This window comes from Rhinolophus ferrumequinum, chromosome 12, assembly GCF_004115265.2.
Source record: "Rhinolophus ferrumequinum isolate MPI-CBG mRhiFer1 chromosome 12, mRhiFer1_v1.p, whole genome shotgun sequence".
NCBI lineage: Eukaryota > Metazoa > Chordata > Mammalia > Chiroptera > Rhinolophidae > Rhinolophus > Rhinolophus ferrumequinum.
Genome location: NC_046295.1, coordinates 32,845,797 through 32,865,656, shown reverse-complemented (window position 1 = coordinate 32,865,656; position 19,860 = coordinate 32,845,797). Strand labels below are relative to the sequence as shown.

The window sequence follows — 19,860 nt, the reverse complement described above, 5'->3', positions numbered from 1 at the left end:
TTTTCGGGGAAACATGGTATACCATATATGCCAGCTTACTCTATTTTAACCCTTGGGACAGACCTATGGTCAACAGCTTATGCTAACATGTGATATCATATATCAAGTAATCTGCAAGCCTTTCCTTCCAGGGTTTGTCAATGTTTGCAAAAATATACATTTATATCTCTATTATTTTAGTGAAAAGGTGATTCATTTTGTACTGTCTACTAGATTATTGGATATTAAACTGGATATGCATTAGAATTGCCAGGAATAAATTTTTGGAGAAAGAATTTCTGATTTATTCGTAATCACTACTCCTTAACCATAAAGAGTTTGATTCAGTAGGTTTTGGGAGATACCTAGAATTTTTTTTTTTAAACTAATTCTGATGTGCAACTAGGTCTCAAAACAGTTGTAAGCAATCAAATTAAGAAGTTAACTAGATGGTTTTGAGCATGCATCAGAATCACCTGGATGACATTTTAAAAAGCACAGATCACTGAGTCTCACCTCTGTAGTTTCTGATTTTGGTAGATTTTTGCAGAGGGTCCTGAGAACTTGCAGTTCTAACATGTTTCCAAGCAATAGTGATGCTACTGGCCTTTGAGAATCACTGAATCAGAGAATAAAGAGTGATGGTAAAGCCTCAAGAAAGAAGCCTAAATAATGTATGTTTCCCAGACAGAGGTCGGTAGTCCTTTTCTGACTGTCGCTGAATAAGTTATCTGGACTGGAATTTTAGATGTCCCCATCTGAGTAAGAGGCTTTCTTTTCCTAACAGAAAGCTGATTTCTATAAGCCTCCTGGTACAATGCCATAATGTTAGAATCCGTGAGTTGGTGGGGGAGGCAATCACAACGGGCAGCGTCTGCAAACCAAAGTCTTCACTCATCTATTTTCTTTTGTCAGAAAAGCATGTACATACACGTAAATTTGCAGACTCTGAAAAATAAAGCTTAGGGCAAACTGAGATAATACCTGTAGAAAGACCATTTTAGCAGAAATTGCCTGGCAGCTTTAGGAAAACTGGGTCTTCCTTCGTAGGGTTTCAGGGCTTGCATCATCACATTGTCAAGCCACGCAGCCCACTGCTCCAGGGTGCTCTGCTGCTGAAGAGTCATCTTGAAGTCCGTTTCTAGTCTCTGAACCATGTTGTCATCACACTGGCACACCCAGGAAGCCTGCTCCTGGGACAGTACACAGAAAGCAAAACGAAAGTTCAACTCAGCATCTTTTCATTGAATGTCAGCATGCAAACCACACGCATGAATGGGAAATTATAATGAAAGCTCCAAACAATTTAAATGAATTAAGAAATGTACAACTACTTGTCAGTTGTTAAGGAAACTACCATTGCTGTTGTGCATGAAAAAGTGATGTGACATAGGAGCACGATTTGGTTTTTCTACATTAGCTAGTCTGTGTGAAAGACTGAAACACACGCTTACTTAAGAAAAATAGAAGGCTGAACCCACAGTATGCAGGGTCTTTCATTCTATTCAGTTTTTATACTGCCTTCAAAAGTTTTCTCTCTTTTCTCCTAATTAGATAAAACTTTAAAGCCAATTCATTTGAGAAGATTTAGGGTAAGTCAGATGAATAAAAGATTCAATTGGCCAAAAGTGGTCCCTCAGGATTAAAACAGAAACAAACTCTGAATGGTACTAGGTAGAAACATATCATATAAGTTTTATAGACTGGGCACTAAAGTGAATCTCAAAAGCTGTCAAAGCAAGGTTATGAATACAAATTAATTCACAGAACTGAAAACAACAACAAAAACAAATATACTTTTGAGAAAACATAGACATGCTACCTGCCAAGAAATTTGATTACTACCATTTTCCTTCTGGTTCTGATTGGGGAGTTTCACGTTTGGTAATAGCAATGAAAATAAGAACTTTAAGGCTACTTTTCAGTGGTTGCCATAGTTTTGTAATGTTTCCAGTGCTATGTTGTCTTTTAGGATTAAAAAAAACAAACTATACTCTGAAGGTCAGAATATACATATTTGGTACTATAGTCCTTGACTGAGAGTCAGATGGCATGGATTTCAATATAGGGCCTGAATCAACTAAACTGACAGTAAGAAATGCATTTAATTTAAGTGGGCCTCATTTTCCTAAGCATAAAATTAGAGAAATGAAATCTGACCATTTTTAAGCTGGGTTTATTGTGTCCAGATAATATTTTCAAGATAGATTTCTGTAAAGGGATGTCTATGAAGGTCCTAATTCTATAACTTAAACATTATGAACATGTATGTATTTTTCTGTAAAGAGTGTCTATAGCTTTCATTGTATTTGTTCTCAGAGGATAAGATCATTCAAATCAACAATTTTAAATGAATAAATTCCTCATCTCCATCCTCTGGTCCCAGCATCTCTCCTGATCCTACAAACTTGAACTATTCAAGAGATATTTCAACAGGGAGGTACCTCAAATACAAAATGCCCAAACTCCATTCACTTTATTAGGGAAATCTGTGGTTTCTTCTATATTCCCAGCTGATGATACCATCTACTATCCTTCTTGCTCTTATCTAATTAGTCATAAAGACTTTCAGATTTTACCCCCTAAATACTACTTTAAAATATTTTAAGTACATTGAAATGTGACAATAGAAAAATTTAAAATAATCAAAAAAGAAACAAAATATTAAGAATATCTAAATGCAACATGCTAATGTATATACCTTTCAACCTTTCCACATACAATGTGAATATGCCTATATAAAATATTTTTAAAAAGGAGGACATGATACATTCTACTAGATATTCAATTTTTCTTAAGGTTCTTTTAAACCTATCTCTTTTGAATGAAGACTTGAAATAAACATTACAATATAAATTTTAAGGCAATATGAACTTTCAATTCTCACTAAAAACAGTTAATATAAATTCCATTGAAATATGTAAAGCTAATGACTTTGTAAACTTGAGATAGTTTGTTTTTGTAAAGGTTATGCATTTGCATGTATGTATATATGTGTGCTGTATACTGACAAAGTGATAGATTATAGAAAGATACGTATTAAAAAACTTGATATACATCAGAAGTTTGAGCTTCTGATCCATCATCAGATGGATTGAGTTTCAATCCATGAAAATCAGAATGAACAACTAATTTACTATACCCTAGAATGAATCAAGCCCAAATATTACTTTTTGATATATTTTAAATGATAAAACTAGAGCAGATTACAGATTAAAATTTCTAAGAAATGGAGTAATGAATAGTTTGTCTTTAAGCCATGATATAGCTTTAACGGTTTTATTGAAATATAATTCACATATGATTCAATTCATTTAAAGCATACAGTTCAATGGCTTTTAGTATATTCACAGAGCTGTGCATCCATCACCACAATCAATTTTAGAATGTTTCATTTCCCTGAAAAGAAATCGCACACTACTTACCTGTTACCTTCCAATCCCCCAGTCATCAAGACTTAGGCAACCGCTAATCTACCCTGTTTCCCCAAAAATAAGACCTAGCCGGACCATCAGCTCTAATATGTCTTTTGGAGCAAAAATTAATATAAGATCCGGTCTTATTTTACTATAATATAAGACCGGGTCTTATATACTATACTATACTATACTATACTATACTATACTATACTATACTATACTCTACTATAAGACTGGGTCTTATATTAATATTTGCTCCAAAAGATGCATTAGAGCTGATTGTCCAGTTAGGTCTTATTTTGGGGGAAACACAGTATTTCCTGTCTCAATGGATTTACCTATTCTGCAGATTTTATATAAAATGAACCATACATTAGGTGGTCCTTTGTGTCTGACTTCTTTGACTTTGCAGAAAGTTTTTAAGGCTGTATGTATGTAGCGTGTATCAGAACTTCATTTTGTCTCATTGCTTGTTCTCAGTTCTTTCAAGGTGGGGCACTATTAAGAACAAATGTCTCATGTGTTACAGTGCAAAGGGCTTTACGTTATTACTAAATATTTAAACTATAATCTAAGATAGGTGTTATAAAGTGGGTTAAGTAAAGCCCAAAGCAGTTAAGTAACTTGCCCCAGAACCCACAGCTAAGAGACAAAAGAATTTAATCTCCTGCCTACCTTCAGTGACTGTGATTATCCTTACTCCATTAACTATTCGGCAAACCCTGGTGACACACGTTGCCGTCTACTACAATAAATCTTAGCAGACGTTGACAGATGTTAACCACAAAACGGAGGAGCAGTCAAGTCATAGCTGAGTAAAACTATCCTCTTTCAGGACATGGTAAATATAGAGGTTGCCTGTATACTGATGAAACACTAAAGAGAAATATGATGATCCCAATTAAGGTGAAAAAAATGGGGTCTTTTTCCTTAAAAGACACATTTTGAAAGCAAACAGAGTACCTGGACATTGGCAAAGTCGACCCGGTTGAGGTCATTGAGCATCTGGTTGATCTGAGAAGTGTTCTGAAGCACTGCACGAGCTGCCTGGGCCAGGTGATTGAGGGACGTGTATCTTCGCAGAGTCTGGGCAAAGGCACTTACAGCGGCAACCTGTGCAGAAATGCAATTCAACTGGGCATTTCCCCCCCCCACTAAAAGAAACCACTGCAAACGTTCAAATCTTTATTCCTTTGCCAAATTTCAAATGCTTCCCTCTGATACTTATTTCAAATTCATTTGGTGAGAGAGCTTACTTGTAAATTATAACATTTAAATCTCTACACCAAGTATTATTTTCCTTTTGAGTGGGTTGAGGTCAAGACTAAAACAAACTCCCACATTCTTCGACATCTGAGTGCAGCATTAATTAAACCAGTCTTACAAGTAACTCCTCATGCCCAGCAAGAAATAACTTTCTGTCTAGGTAAGTAGGAAAAAACATTGATTTTCCTTTCTTTTCTACTCTCTGTACTACAAACTAGGCAAATAATTGTTTTTCTTTTTACTTGGAAGGCAAACTGTACAGTGTCACTTTCTAAAATGGATTAAAAAATATACTTTTCAGAGCATTGTCATCTAGATTCACTCTTATTATTTTTATTTCATAGAAACCTCGGTAATTTGGAGGTAAAACAAAAGTGTTCACAATAGCCTTTATTAGCAAATAAACAGCTAATAAACTTACTAGAAACAAGCAACAAGAACTACTCTTTTTCAGAATTTTTGTAAAAGGGCTAGCCAGGAAATCTCCATTTGCCCTTCCAAATCTACTTTCCATCCTTACCTATTCTGCTCTGTGCTCGGGAGGACGGACCTCAACATACTACATTAACCTCCTCCCTTACGCACTCTGGCTTCCAGTTGGGTTTGGCCAAAGACAGGCACTGGCAGGAGACTGAAGTATGGGAATAAAGAGTGGTCAAATACTTATTCTCCCACAACCTCCGCTCTCTCTCTGTTTTGGCAGGCATTGCTTTCCTTTTCTAAGGCCACTGTCCTGAAGCAAGGAGAGGATCTCTTAATGCCATAACTTTCACCTCTTCTGCCTTCAGACTTAGGCATGCTCAGGACTCCCCACTATTGCTGCTCCTGGAGCGCTTTACCATTCCTTTTCTTAACTCTGCTCACCCATTTGGAAATTAGACCCTTCTTAAACTCTCCTCAGTTACTCTCCTGTTTGAACATACCATTTGTTTCCTGCTGCAACCCTGAATGAACCAGGTTACAATGAAAGCTATCCAAGATAATACCAAAAAAATAAATAAATAAAACAATCTAGGTAAATATCTAAATCTCATGATCTGAGTGCAACTGGTTACATGCACAGTCGATCTAAGGTGAATTTTAACATATTTACAGGATTGTATGGTATGGCATTAAATCACTATGGCTAGATAAGCAATTGGTTAAACATTCACTTGGCTGAGTGGTAGAGGGTGATCACAGGTCAAAGGATGCTCTATCATGATAGTGAGAGGTTTTAGAGCTATGTGGATGTGGAACTTGGGGGAAGGTCACATGCCCTTAAAAGAATCCCACACTTCTTTCAATTTCTGTGTTTTTTCAGTTTCTGTGGTTTATATTAATCAAGTACATATTATGTGCCAGGCAATGTGTTAAGTGCCTCATATATATTACCTTGTTCAATTCTCATCACCATCCTACTCGACACACATTATGACTTAAAGAGGTTAAGTAGTTTGTCCAAGGTTACACAGAAACTATGTTACAATAATGGGATACAAACCCCCGGTATTTTGATAACAATAGCCAGTCATAAACTCATTACTCTGTTTCTTCTATCAGGGTAGATTGTTTTCACTGACTGACGTTCAGCCAAAAAAAGGGTGCACAGCAGTAAGAGAGGCATAGCAGGAGGCACCTTCCACCAAGGTAAATAAAATCAACTCTGGAGATCAATGACAGTCAATATTGCAGCTGGATTGCCACCATATCCACTTTGATGAAGCTGGGAAGGGAGGTGTTTTCAGCTGTTTGAAGTATTGTTTTGAATATGACTGACTTTGCAAGTTGGAAAGCATTCCTCTGACCATCATGGTCAAATAGCACCTTAATTTTTTGCCCACTTTACTGTGGCACCCTAGAACAGCACTGTCATGGAGAACGCTCTATGTTGATGGAAATGCTCTATATATGTGCTGCCAATTATGGTACCAACTAAACACAAGGTAGTATGCACACTTGAAATGTACATAGTATAACTAAGGAACTAAATTTTAATTAAATTTAAATTCAAAATTCAAATGTAAATAGCCTCATGTGGCTACCTCTACTGTATTGACAGCACAGGTCTAAAATAAAAATCTAAGGTAGAATATCAATGAAATGTTTCCTTCTGTGTGCTTTAGAGATAGAAAGTGTTATTGCAAACCAAGAGACAAAGCAGGAAGAACTACTTGTGTTCCCAAACAGACTTGTCAGCTACAAGAGCCTCACTCAACCATGCCCCCAAATTGAAAGACAATGTATATTGTTAGAATTCGATATTGGATACAGTCATTGACAAAAATCCATAAATGTAATTTCTGGTACTCAAGTTTAGAGAGAATTAATTCAATCTTGCCATGGGGTATCTTCACACATTAACCTAAAGTAACATGAGTAGTAGGGGACAAAGTAGAGACTAGAATTCCTATCTTTAGCTAAATAATCCACATTCTTGTTATATACTGATCAATTATGAGATAACTGTTCACTTTAAGAAATGATTACTTGATTCACAAAAACATTCTCCAATGTTAAAAAAAAATCCTGAAAAATAGAAAAAATATTAATTTACATGAACTTTTCACAACACGATAACTATAGTAGGGGAGTTTAAAAATCCTAAAACTCCTTCGAATAAGAACTGTTTGAACATTCTAGGCTATTCTTTTTAATATTTGAAACTAAACAATCTAAAACATATGCTTTATAAAAGGGCTTATAAATACACCACACTTAAAATGTTTCTCTGGTCTTTTTGAAAGGAGCATTATCAAAAACATCTCTTGTGCAAGTTCTTTATTACATGGATATAAAACACAAATATAAAAGTCAGTTTTAAAATTCTATGTACTATAATACCAACATTTTACATAATGCCATTTCATAAGACATATAGAAAAGTCACAGTTCAGAAGAATTTCTTAAACGCAAAAGAAAAAGCAGAGATATAAAAATGTACCTTGGTTTGTATCATTCTTTGTGGAATATTGTTCATGGCATTGGAAAGCCAACCTTCAAGGCTTTTAGCAAAATTTCGAATGGCTTGGGTCAAGGCACCTAAATGTTAAAGAATAAAAGCAGAACAAAAAAGATAGCAAAGAACATTAATCTTTATGCTAGAATAAGGGAAAACATATGCACATGACATATGAAATAGCACAGAGCTCATATTGTCCTCATTGACAAGACTTTATTTAACATTATTCCTAACTTTGAAAGCATCCAAGAATTACATTTGGGGCTTTTTTTTGTCTTTTAAAGCTATTTTGTTCCAAGATACGTATAATACTTTGTTAGGAAATGAAAACATTCAAACATTTTTGCTTATAGCAACATATACCAGTTGTGAATATACTTGTGGAATTTCCTATCTGAAACAAAACACTTTCATTAACAGCTCTGTGCTCAAAGGCTATTTTCTTTAAAACTTATTTGATTTTCCAAGCTTTTCATCTATTTTGCTTTTCCTTTTTTCTTCTTTTTTTTAGTTAAAAGAAGATAATGCAATGCTTCCTTTCTTTTTCTAAGCATCTATTTACACTAGAACATGTCAATTAGAATAGTTATCTCTCATTCTTGTTGAAAAGTACGGTAAAATTTAAAATGGCCTAACTTGAAAATTTTGGATAACTATTCTCCATTTCACTTGGCAGGTAGAGATAAAATATCAGTGTGATAAAACTGCTGTCACAGAGACCGATATTCTTAAGATAATCCTAAAATAGTCCATTCCATATTCTTCACATATCTGTTAAAACCTGAAATAGGGCTAGGTCCCATGAAAGTAGCTTTTTATGGTGATCATAAAATGTTTAGAGGCATCTTTGACTATTTTACAAGAAAGGATCTGCTTATTGATATTGCTATATAACAGAAGACAGAATTCTTCTCTTGTTCAACAAGTAATTCAGTCAATAACATTTTATTTCATCTGTGCCTGAGGCTCTCCAGTATAAGGAGCAGATGTAGACATTTAACACATGTTTGAGGCATTCACAAAATAAATATTTGTGGGTTCCCTATAATATGGGCAGGTATTACAATTGGTAGTCTACTATGAGAAACAGAGAAGTTACATTTTTGTCGAAGGCTCCCAAGAATATTAATGTTAATGATAAGATTAAATTCCTTGATTTTTCATTCTGTGCTCAAATGAGTCTGACATGATTCTCTATTACTTTTGTTAGAGCAGGGTTAGACATAATTTAGTTTACTCGAGTTACTTGCACACGATACAAATATTACTAATCCAATAATAAAAACAACTAGTTTTTAAAAATGATTCATTTAACTGGTCAAATCATAAAGAGAAACTGAAATGGCTTAATTTTGATTAGGAAAACCACTCAAGAAGTGCAGACTCTTAACCATGAGAATCACTGGAAACAATGAGTTGGAAATTTCTTTAAAACTAATCTTTTGAAATTTCCAAAGCTTCCCACTTTAGCCGAAAAAGAAAAAAGAAAGAAAACTATTTTTCTGCTGCATTATGTACTAGAACCATGGAGGGCAGGCATGAATGGAAATGAAAAAGAGTGAAAAAAAATTAACGACCCTTTTTTAAACTCAGTAAAAATTTTTGTAAGATTCGATTTGACTATCTGTATTTTGCATTTTTAAATAATTAATATATAATAATTATTTAATCTAAAAAAAACAAACAAAAACAAGAACCAGGAAAGGTTACTTTAAAAAATTGAGTCTTGTTTTATCTAGATAAATTTGATGCTAGGGGGATTATAAAATGATATGTTTTATATATCGAATGATTTTAAGTTTTTATCTTTTTGTACTAAATGACATTTGGGTCCCCTTTAATTACATGTTATAATTTTACATTTAAGTGTTACCAGTTGAGTTCTTATATAATTCTCTACACTTAACTTTTTTTTTCATTTTCAGATAAATGTATTTTAGAATATAGTAGCTTCAAGCTGACTTTAAATTAGTGTGATACGCAGACTTTTTTGGCTAAAAAAAGGAATCCCATCTGGACAGTAAATGGTAAAATGAAGTACTAGTAGCCATAAAATTACAATTTTTAAAAATAAAATTATGTTTGCTCTCTCTGGGTTCATATCAGATCAAATTGTGCACATCAACTCTAACAACTTTTCTCATGAATGGATGGTTTGAAATTTAAAATCTATTCCAAAGCTAACTTCAATCTGCTCATGTTTAATATTAAAATACATACAACCAGAAGATAGCTATCTAAACTGTATCGTAAACTTTGTTAAGTCATATTGTAGATTGGGAATTAAATTTCCAAATTTACTTGGCACTTTAATGTATTTTGTAATTTCAGTGAAACTATAAAGCTATACTCATGTGAAAATTCCTGAAGTTGAGTTGTCTGCTGAATGTAGAGACAAACTACTTTACAGAATAAATTGGTTTTTAAGTCAAACTTTGCAACAAACAAAAGCCAAATGTATTGTGTATTTAAACTGTGAGGCTTACAGTTAACTAAATTGATACATGATTTAAGTTAGGAAACTGTTGAATTTTTAAGTTAAAGTCTTGTGATGCTAACATAGAAGCAAAAGATGTAAGAATTATTTAATGAACACTGATGCTGTTGATTTGCCTCAAAAAAGAAAGTGCTCACTGACATCTTTTATCTCATGAGAGAAATTACATATTGGTGGTAAGATGTCATAGGCTAATGAGCTCCCCTATGCAACTTCCCTTAAACATCTCTAGAGATTATAACTCAGAGCACAGGGAGCAAAAAAAAAAAAAAAGGAAAACAAAGAAAATCAGATTCTGAAACATAAATTAGTAGAGAATTTACACATTGAAATTTTCCATGACAACATCACATTTAATCAATCTTTAGTCAGGAAACTTGGTGCAGATAGAGTAGAAAACATTAGCAGCTTATAAAAATGTGACAATGGCAGCTGGATATTTAAAAAACTAATTTCTATACAAATCTATATGTGTTTATTGATATTATATGTAAATGTGTTTCTAAGCATATATTTTAAAGTGGTGGGGAACAGGTGAAATAACTCCTATCTTACCCCGTTATCTATCATGTTTGGGCAGGGAACTGTAAACATACAAATGTTAGTATCTTCACCTTTCATTGTACTAAATCCCTATTTAAATATTATCTGAAATAATTTAACACAAATCAACTGTGAACAGTGTCCCAGAAGTACCTGGCTGCCAATTTCACAAGCCAAAAGATTGCTTTTATCTTGTTAATAGCATTGTAGAGTGGAAATTCTGTCCCGTGTATTTAAAAGTTAAGGTCACTAGTATGTACTCATAAAGATGTAGGCATAAAATCGTTGCAACTGCCTCGAAGATAAGTCATCATAGTAGCATTTATATTGTTGACACTTACAGAAAATAGCTTTGTTTGCTGCAATGTAGTTTAAAAAGCAACCATCACTTGAAAAAGGTAGTCTAGCTTATCTATGTAATTCCTATTTGCTTCACAGTGGGAATACAATGCTTGTGTAGTTACACAGGTTTTTGTCTCAAAATGCCAGTTAACCATTACTGTTAATGGAAACCGCATTTGTAGTTCTTAGCATGATGTAGATGACAAAGTAAATGCTTTTGTAAAGGAATTCAACTTCAGTAGAAACCAAGATACATTCATTTCAAATCAAAAGCAGCCAGGAAAGAGGCTTGCCTAGTAATGACAGGTTTCAAAAATTTTTGGCATTACGAAGGCAACTGTGTCCTTGGGTGGAATAATTTTTACATGATTGACTGGCCTGGGAGTGTCCCTGTAATTAGTCACTGGGCTGTCACATGCATAGGTTAGCTTTATTTCAAAAAGAAAACTACTAAAGGTTGAGAAACAGATTATTTTCCCCCTCTTACTACAGTTCTGCCCTAGGCTGCTTTCAGGCAATACTCTGTGTTGCATGTTTTCTATTTGGCAAATCTAAATGAGATTAGAATCAAGCTAGATTGCAATGTCACTTCCCAATACTTTCTGGGTGGAATGTATGAGAACAAAAGCATCCGTACTTGTCTGCATTTAACTTACTAGGAATAGGTCTAAGGACGTCGGGGATGAGAATCTCCACCAAAGCCTGGTACATCCCATGGTCACAGTTACACATCCATTTCAGGATAGACTCATGTTTGCACAGAGTTATCAGCTTTGCTTTCGGAAGTCGACTTTCTATTTCACTCAGATTGCTGGTGTGAATAAATGTAGCAAATGAATAGATGGCAAATGAGGATAAAAAAGAAAATGGACTTTAAAAATAGTTTTAGTTTATCAAATATTACTGAGGTTAGAACTATACCACCATTGCACTGGCGCCATACGACTGGATATATATAACACTCCCCCAGAGCTGCCTACACACGTTAATACTTTCTGACGGTATAAAAGGCAGAGATGATACTAATTCCATGAGGATGAAATAGCTCTACCGCAGTCCCCCAAATCAATAAAATGGGAGTTATAATACACACGCTGAAACCTCAAGAGAGCAGTTTGTGGGTTATTTCAATCTATTCGTTTAATGTAATCAGGTAAGGTTCACAACTGGTATACATATTTCTCATTTATTAGCTGTGACATCTACTCAGCCATGAAAATGAATTGGAAAAGCATATTGATTCTGACCTTGATTCAGTAATGGTAGTGCCGTCAGTTGGAGTAGAGGGAGAATAGCGCCAGAATGTTTGCCACAATTTTTCTATCAGGCTAAACTGAAGATTCACAACAACGTCCAATATTGCCTAAGAAACAAAATGGTTATCGATATTACCTTATAATATTTCTTATGGGGATGTGTGAGGAGCGTATAATGTAACAGAACTTACATGGTAAAGATACCTTTGGGTTCATAAGCTAACATGGTGAAACTGAACTAAATTGTTGCAATGGAAGTGGGGAAAAAGAGACTAGCTGCGGGGTGGCAGGGAAGAAGAAAAAACAACTCCTTGAAAGACCAGGCAGGATAACTTGTATTCCTCCCATAATGGCCTCATATCCCACCCTCACTTCCAACTCTCTTTTTCCCCCGTGCCATGCTTGCTTCCTTTCCTCTCCATTTTCTTCTATTCTTTTACCCACTGCTTCTTTCTGCCTCACGGGTTGCTGTCACTCTTCCTATTCTCAGATCAGGAAGGGCACAGAACATAGATTCAATTCAAATGAGTGCTCACGGGCTAGGTGTGTCCAGAGGCCAGAAGTAAAGGCTGTGGAGGCTCTCGTGCCTGGCAGATAGAGTTAGGGTTAAATAAGCTCTGTCTAAGACTGCTGACCATGGGTTCTAGAGTGTCCCCGGCCAAGCAGAAGCTGGGCACACACTATAGTCAGGCCGGCCCTCAGATGATAGCACCTGTCTGGGCAGAAAAAAGCACAGCAAGCACCTCTCTTCGGTCATGCAGTGCCTCCCATTCAATCTTATCTCTGCATCTTCCCTTTAGAGAGTGGCTTTAAGACTATCCCTTTTCTAAACTTCACCTCCTACTCCTCCTTAATTTTATCTCCTAGATCCATTTTCCAGTTGCATCAAGGACTTTTTTTTTTTGATGATGCTAAAATTTGCCACTTTCATTAATCTTTGATGATCATATTTAGTGTCACCCTGCCATTGCATGTGGTTTGTAAATTTACCTTCAGATAAAAGCAGTCATAAAACCAAGGAATAACTTGCTGGCTCAAAGAACACGTGATTCTGTGATTATTGGGAGCATAAAGGACAGAAGTTGTGATTATAATATGTATGATGTCCTCAGCATTGAGAACAAGGACAGGTACAACAGCACAGTCAAGATCTTCAAAATTCACAGAAACAAAGAGATGCGAGCAGGCAATCGAGAAAGTCAATCTGAGTATTTTCGGCAAAAAGAGGAAAATGTAACGTCATAATTCTAGAGCGTCTGCTACCTTTGTAGACTGGCCGTATGCATGACACAGAGCATAACTGATGTTCTACACAAAAACACGCTGAGACCAATTCAAATAGAAGCAAAATTTGTTTGGGGCATGTTCTGGAAACCAGCAGGAAACGTTGCGAGTAGTTGGGTAACGAAAATGGAGGGAAGGGAAGAAAGTAATTAACATGCTCCTCATCCTTTTATATCAGCAACAATTACAATGTCAGTGCAAGCCCTGACAGTAAAGGGCATATAGATGTCCCTCCCCCCAGGCAGAAAGCAGAACCTTCCCAAGAGGCAAATTATTACAGCTGCTCTCTCAACTGTATCTTAGGCACATTCCAAAAGACATCTATTAATGAGGCAACTACTGATTATCTTATATAATACCTTACATATGTCTGTCTATGAGAGTGTTATAAGAATACTATGTTTATGTTAAAAGAAAAAAAATTACTGTTACAGCAACGTGTGTAGAAAATTATACTTGTTCCTTACCTGAAACTAGTGATACTTACAAAATATCTTTGATAAATTGTGAAAATTTCAAATATACAAACAAAATAGTAGGTATATTAACATTTCTTTAAAACATAAACTGTAGGAAATATGATATAAAATCAAGCAAGTAAAGAATTCAGTGCGTCTTAAATTTAGTATCTCTTCAAATTAAATAATCTCTAACTGTTTTGAAAAGGACATTCAAATTAAGCCTCCTGAGGCAGTTTTACAAATAAATCAAACATTTGATCATTTGTCCATCCACCCACCTTCAAATATGTTCAAACTAAAATGCATAGGCAAACATATCTTAAAATAATCCATATTCTACTGGTTTAGAGTGAATGACCATTTACAGGGTTGAATATGAGACTCAGGCACCTATACTTCAAAAGTTTGGAAGTTGGACAGAAAAAAAATTAGAATTCTTCTTTTTATATTTGCTGCTGTGCTTCATGAGAGAAGGCATGTACACACTGGTGACTGAAATAAATGGAGATTATTCTTTCGACTGCCATTTCCCATACAGATTAATTATCATACATGTCCCTATCTTTTCATATAGAGTATGCCTGCAAATTGGTATGTTAATGAAAATTTTGTAATGCAAAGAATATTTTCATCTTATTGGGGGAGTTTTTCACTTAGAAAAACCTTAGTGTGCATTCTTTAATACTGTAAATAATCATGTTCTAACTTATATTTTGAGTAAGTATGAGAAACTTAAAAAAATCCAAAGTGTATTTGTGTAGGCTGGATTGCTTAAAGCAAGGTTCACCAGAATACAGAGAAATAAGAAACTGCTTAGACAATCTTTCTATAAATTTTTATCGAATATACATGATATTCAGTAGAAAGAAATTATTTTTCTAGACACATAAGTATCATCCAGAAATTCTTTAATATTGGGAAAAGCACAGTCAAAGAGAAATGAATATTAAGTGTTTTTCATCATTCCATTTCCAAGAAATATTGGGAACAGACTGGTAGGATACATTGAAGATCACTTTTGGCACATGGTTTGTTAATAGAGAGAGAGTTTGCCCTTGGTTGTTAATAATTTAGCACCCTTGACAAGCACTTAGATTTATTCAAGCAATTCTTATTTCTGGAGTAGGAAGGTATCTGTGAATGCTATAAGCTGAGACTTCTCACTGTATACTGCATTGTCAGCAGTTAGGAGGACTGCTCATGAAATCTAAAGCATTACCTTTTACTCCTAAGTAGATCACAAATAATCCTGGCATAAAGCTACTTAAATTCTAAACAGGCTCCTCTTTCAAAAGGAAAGGCACTTATGAAGACTCTTATTGCAATACGTTATCCCTTTGGTCCCAGGGGAGATGCAGGTACATTAACACACCGGCCTGAGGAGACTTCACCTCATGGAGACAGTGTAGCCAATTCAGAAAGGGAATAGGAGTAGGGATGGAAAATACCAAGAGAAACCTTAATTAACCACAAAAACAAAATAAAACTGGAGTTTTGATGGTTCCTAGAAAGAATACCTAAAGTGCTTTATTAAACATTTCTGGAAAATATTTTGATATAAATATACACTTGTGGTGTAAAATTAAAAATGTAAAAAGGGTATATTTAAAAATTAGGTCTCTTTCCCCTGAATCCCAGTCACCCAGTTTCCTTTACAAAGGCAACCATCATTAACACACACACACTCACACACACACACTGTGTGTGTGTGTGTGTGTGTGTGTATTCTTTTTCACTCAAATAATAGTATGCTATACAGTTTTGAATCTTGCTTTTTCCTTTAAACATAAATCCTGACCTTATTACATATTAGTACATTTAGAGTTGCCTCTTCTTTTTAATGGCTGCATAATATTCCACTCTATAGATTACACTATATTTTATTTATTCAGTGCCCTATTAGATATTGAAGTTACAACCAATCTTTTGCATTAAAAACTATAATGCAATAAGTTTCCTTGTACACTTATCTCTTCATCTGTATGTAAACATTTTTCTAAGATAAAATCCTAGAAGTGGAATTGCTGCATCAAAGGATTCATATTAGGATTGGCTAAGAAGATGGAGATTAAAATTTATTCATCCTTTCCCACTTTCCTCACTTCTACACTCTGAGACAAGAAGAAAAATTAACTTATTAGTGCTCAAAGAAATATGAACTAACTTCATCTGTCTTCTAGGAATAACTTTGATTATTTTGCTTCAGCACGTTGTCTAGCAAAACTTAGCATGTGGCTGTACTGTTTGAAAAGACTTACCTCACAGTGCTCTCGATAAAGACTCTGCAGTGACTTGATATCCTCAAAGGTAGTACCATCTGGCAGAGAAGAGATTTCAACTTCTCCAAACTCTGGAAGTGCTCGAGATGCATCTGTTACCATGACAACACAACAGAAAAAAAGCTTTGTGGATGGTGCCAATTACAGATTAATGAAGGAAAATTTTAGAAGACTAAAAAGACAAAAAATAAAAAATCAGAGGTCCAAAGAACAAGGATTTTTGATATTAGTATTTGCAAGCAAAACTTGGCAACATCATCAGCACAATAGAGGGAACATAAAATTTTTGGAAAAACTAAAATTTCACTATGACTACACTGTAAACAACAGATCACAGTGTCTCTTAATATAGGGCCCCTCTCAAAAGAAAAATATCTCTGAAGCTGGCCAGTATCAATTTTAGCTATTTTTACTATTATGACTTAAGTATGTAAAAAATAAATCTAGCCTTAAACTCATTATGCTCATATCTCTTATATAATCACAAACCACAAGAGCTACAAAAGAAATACAAAGAAAACTACAAAAATAACATTAAACTTAACAACATTAATTGGATATGATGGATGGTGCTGCTGTCCTGTAAGTCAATGACTACCTCTCGCAACATGAATGCGATATTGACTACTGCGGCAGGATCTTTTGGGTTTGACAGGCCTATACCAACACATACTTCATGGTGCTCCCATTACTCTTCTATATTTGAATGAGCTATGAAACTGTCCTCCACACAGAGCGCTGGGACATCATTTAGCCTTCCCTTGGGATGAAGGCGTAATTTACATAGAAAATCTCTCTCGGTTCTTTTCTCATTAGCTCTGGACAATTAATGCAATACATTTTGGTGCCTGCCTTATCATATATGCAAATACAAATGTGGAAAATAAAATTGCAGAACAGTATTCCTCCTAGGCTTCTAGGGAATCCACAATAGGCTTTCATTTTTTTAAGATTATAATTGAAATCAAAACATAAAATAAAAATATATTCTTCTTGAGAGCTCAAAAGTCCACAAAAATATACCTGAGAACTTTACTTTGGGAAATGCTGACAAAATATTTTCAACTTAAGTAGCTATTCCTACTTGAGAGTCCGTTTTAGTTGTCTTTGTCAGAAAGTACACATAGACACATATACACACACACAGACACATACACACGCACTCTCTGATAGCTTCCACTTGTCTCGATCTGTTGTACGGAAACTATGCATGCTCACCTCTAGATTAATTAAAGTGCCATTTTTGCACCTTTGGCTATGACAGGAATATGTAAAATGTTCAAGTTCCACTTCCTAACTCTCTAAATAAAAAGAAACATGTATACGATCTAGAAAATTACAAAAAAAACATAGGAAGTACTGTGATCAACTTAAAAGAATCAATTACTTTTTTAAAGTTTATAATTTCTTTTTCTAATCTGAGACTGTATGCATATGTAACTTTATACATAGAAAATAAGAATTCTTTTTGGCACTTTTGTTACTACTGAAAGTAAACACAACACCATTTTGATCACAAAAGCCCAATTAATACAAATTCTGGAAAACAATTTCACAGCAATAAGCCTTTAATTTATATACATTTAAAAGTCCTACATAGCTCAAGATTTTTAAAAATAAGCTACAGTGAACATGAGAAAATATAAATGCACTAGAAATATCATATGATGTGCATAATTTCAGCACACAAAAAAAGGTCTTTCTATGTAATTAACATCTACAATAGACGTCGCACTTGGAGAAAACACTACTATTGTTCTCTTGTTTTCAAAATCCTAATAGCAACTAATATGCATTACACCTTAACATACCTAAAAACTGTTGATGATGTTGACTTTGGGCAATTACAGTTTGCTCAACAGATGTGCCTGTCTGTTGACCACTTCCTGTGAAACCATCTGCAACCCCATCCACTTTCTGCATAGGCTTGTACCTAAAAATGTTAGATGGGAAAAAACAAATAAACCAAATTATTCCTTGCTTTTTTGTACTACACAAAACTCCCAAGGCATTCCATTTTATTCTATCTTCTTTAATATCTCATGATAGTTGTAGGCTTTTTTTCTCCTTGACAGTCTCATAAAGCTAGAATGAAGAAATTTTTTCAATTGTGAAAAGAAAAAAAGAGGGAGGGACTAGGAAAAGGACCTAGTTTTGAAAAATTTAGCTAAGAATGAAAGTGTTATGAGGTTTTTCTTTGGACAGCAGTGGCACAGATGTCCACGATTATAGTTTTAATACATGATTTGAACATAACTTTTTTTTTTTTTTTGAACATAACTTTTAATGGCCAATGGATCAAGGGAGAAACATTTTAAATATGTTGGGACTTTAATCTGAACTAAGATCTAGGCGCTAGGGATTGAGAAATGTTGATGAATGGCTTTCAATTAATTAATATCTTTAAAATATGAAACAGCCTACAAACTCTACAATACTGTTTTTCTTATCTCCTAAAACTTCTCATGCATCTCAACACATTCATCTTCCTTGAATCCTCTCCACATCTGCATATACAAAGACCCAAAGCATCAGCTTGCAGCAAAATGCATGCAAGAATCCATCTACAAACCTAGCTTACCAGATTTAAAAATAAACCAAAGTCAGCTACAGTTATGTCTTTATGTTTAGGTACTAGTCATACAAACTTATGGATTTTCCATACTGCTAACACAGAGAAAATATGCTTCAGCCGCATGGGAAAGAAGGAAAGACTGCTTGGGAGAGAAATACCACATATGGAAAAAACGCCTGGGCAACCCTCCTAGGATAAGCACATACAAAATAAGAAATAAGCAGCAACTATAATCTTTTTCTAAGATTTCATTTATTTTTCTTCATTATAGAAATTTAGAAAAACAGAAAAACTAAGAAAAAAATTAAAGTCTCCAATAAGTTTATGTTCTAGAGATAACATCATTCATTTTATGCTGTTTGTTCTATTCTCCTTATTTCTACTTATATTTAATAAACAAAACCACCTAATATTCTCACTATTCAGACACTGGACTCTTCCATTAATACCATAAGTCAACTGGATCATTAATATGAAACTATTGTGAATAACAATGTCCCTCATACATGAACAGCTTATACTCAAAGATGCCTGCACCCTGGTAACAGATATAAAATGAATGGACTTGGTGAAACATCATACAAACTAATGCTCCCGTTGCCTTAAGGAATGATTCAATCTTACATGTCATTAATTATAACTCAGATAAATGAAACTTCAAAGAAAATACCAAAGTCATTCATAATGACATTTACATGTATTTCGTATATGTCAGTATCTCACACAGAACTGTGAAAAGCAAAAATAAAGTCCGAAGATGAACAGGGTGAAAAAGGCTACAACACACTTCATCCTTGTTATCATTTTAGCAATGACCCCCACATCTCCAAAATGTTGGTTGCTATTTTCTAATGATATAAAAGAACTCAAACCTATTTTTTATTTAATGGAAAAACCATGTAAATGTACTTTTCAATTTGAGCCATACCAAGAAATGGCAGAAGGCTTAGCATTATGATTTGCTAGAAGCATTGTTCATGAAAATTAAATATTTTTCTCATTTAATTTCCTCCTTAAA

At 34.5% G+C, this 19,860-nt stretch overlaps 1 protein-coding gene across 1 annotated transcript in view; it reads right to left on the bottom strand.

Moving 5' to 3' along the window:
• The window catches only part of RFX3 (regulatory factor X3), a 258,294-nt gene that overhangs the window by 32,769 nt on the left and 205,665 nt on the right, over window positions 1-19,860 (bottom strand). Inside the window, exons 9-15 of the mRNA XM_033123755.1 lie at window positions 18,079-18,200; window positions 16,247-16,359; window positions 12,235-12,350; window positions 11,644-11,798; window positions 7,588-7,685; window positions 4,362-4,511; window positions 964-1,172 (exon numbers count right to left, since the gene is read on the bottom strand). Coding sequence (XP_032979646.1) covers window positions 964-1,172; window positions 4,362-4,511; window positions 7,588-7,685; window positions 11,644-11,798; window positions 12,235-12,350; window positions 16,247-16,359; window positions 18,079-18,200 — 963 coding nt within the window. The remainder of the gene's footprint in view (window positions 1-963; window positions 1,173-4,361; window positions 4,512-7,587; window positions 7,686-11,643; window positions 11,799-12,234; window positions 12,351-16,246; window positions 16,360-18,078; window positions 18,201-19,860) is intronic.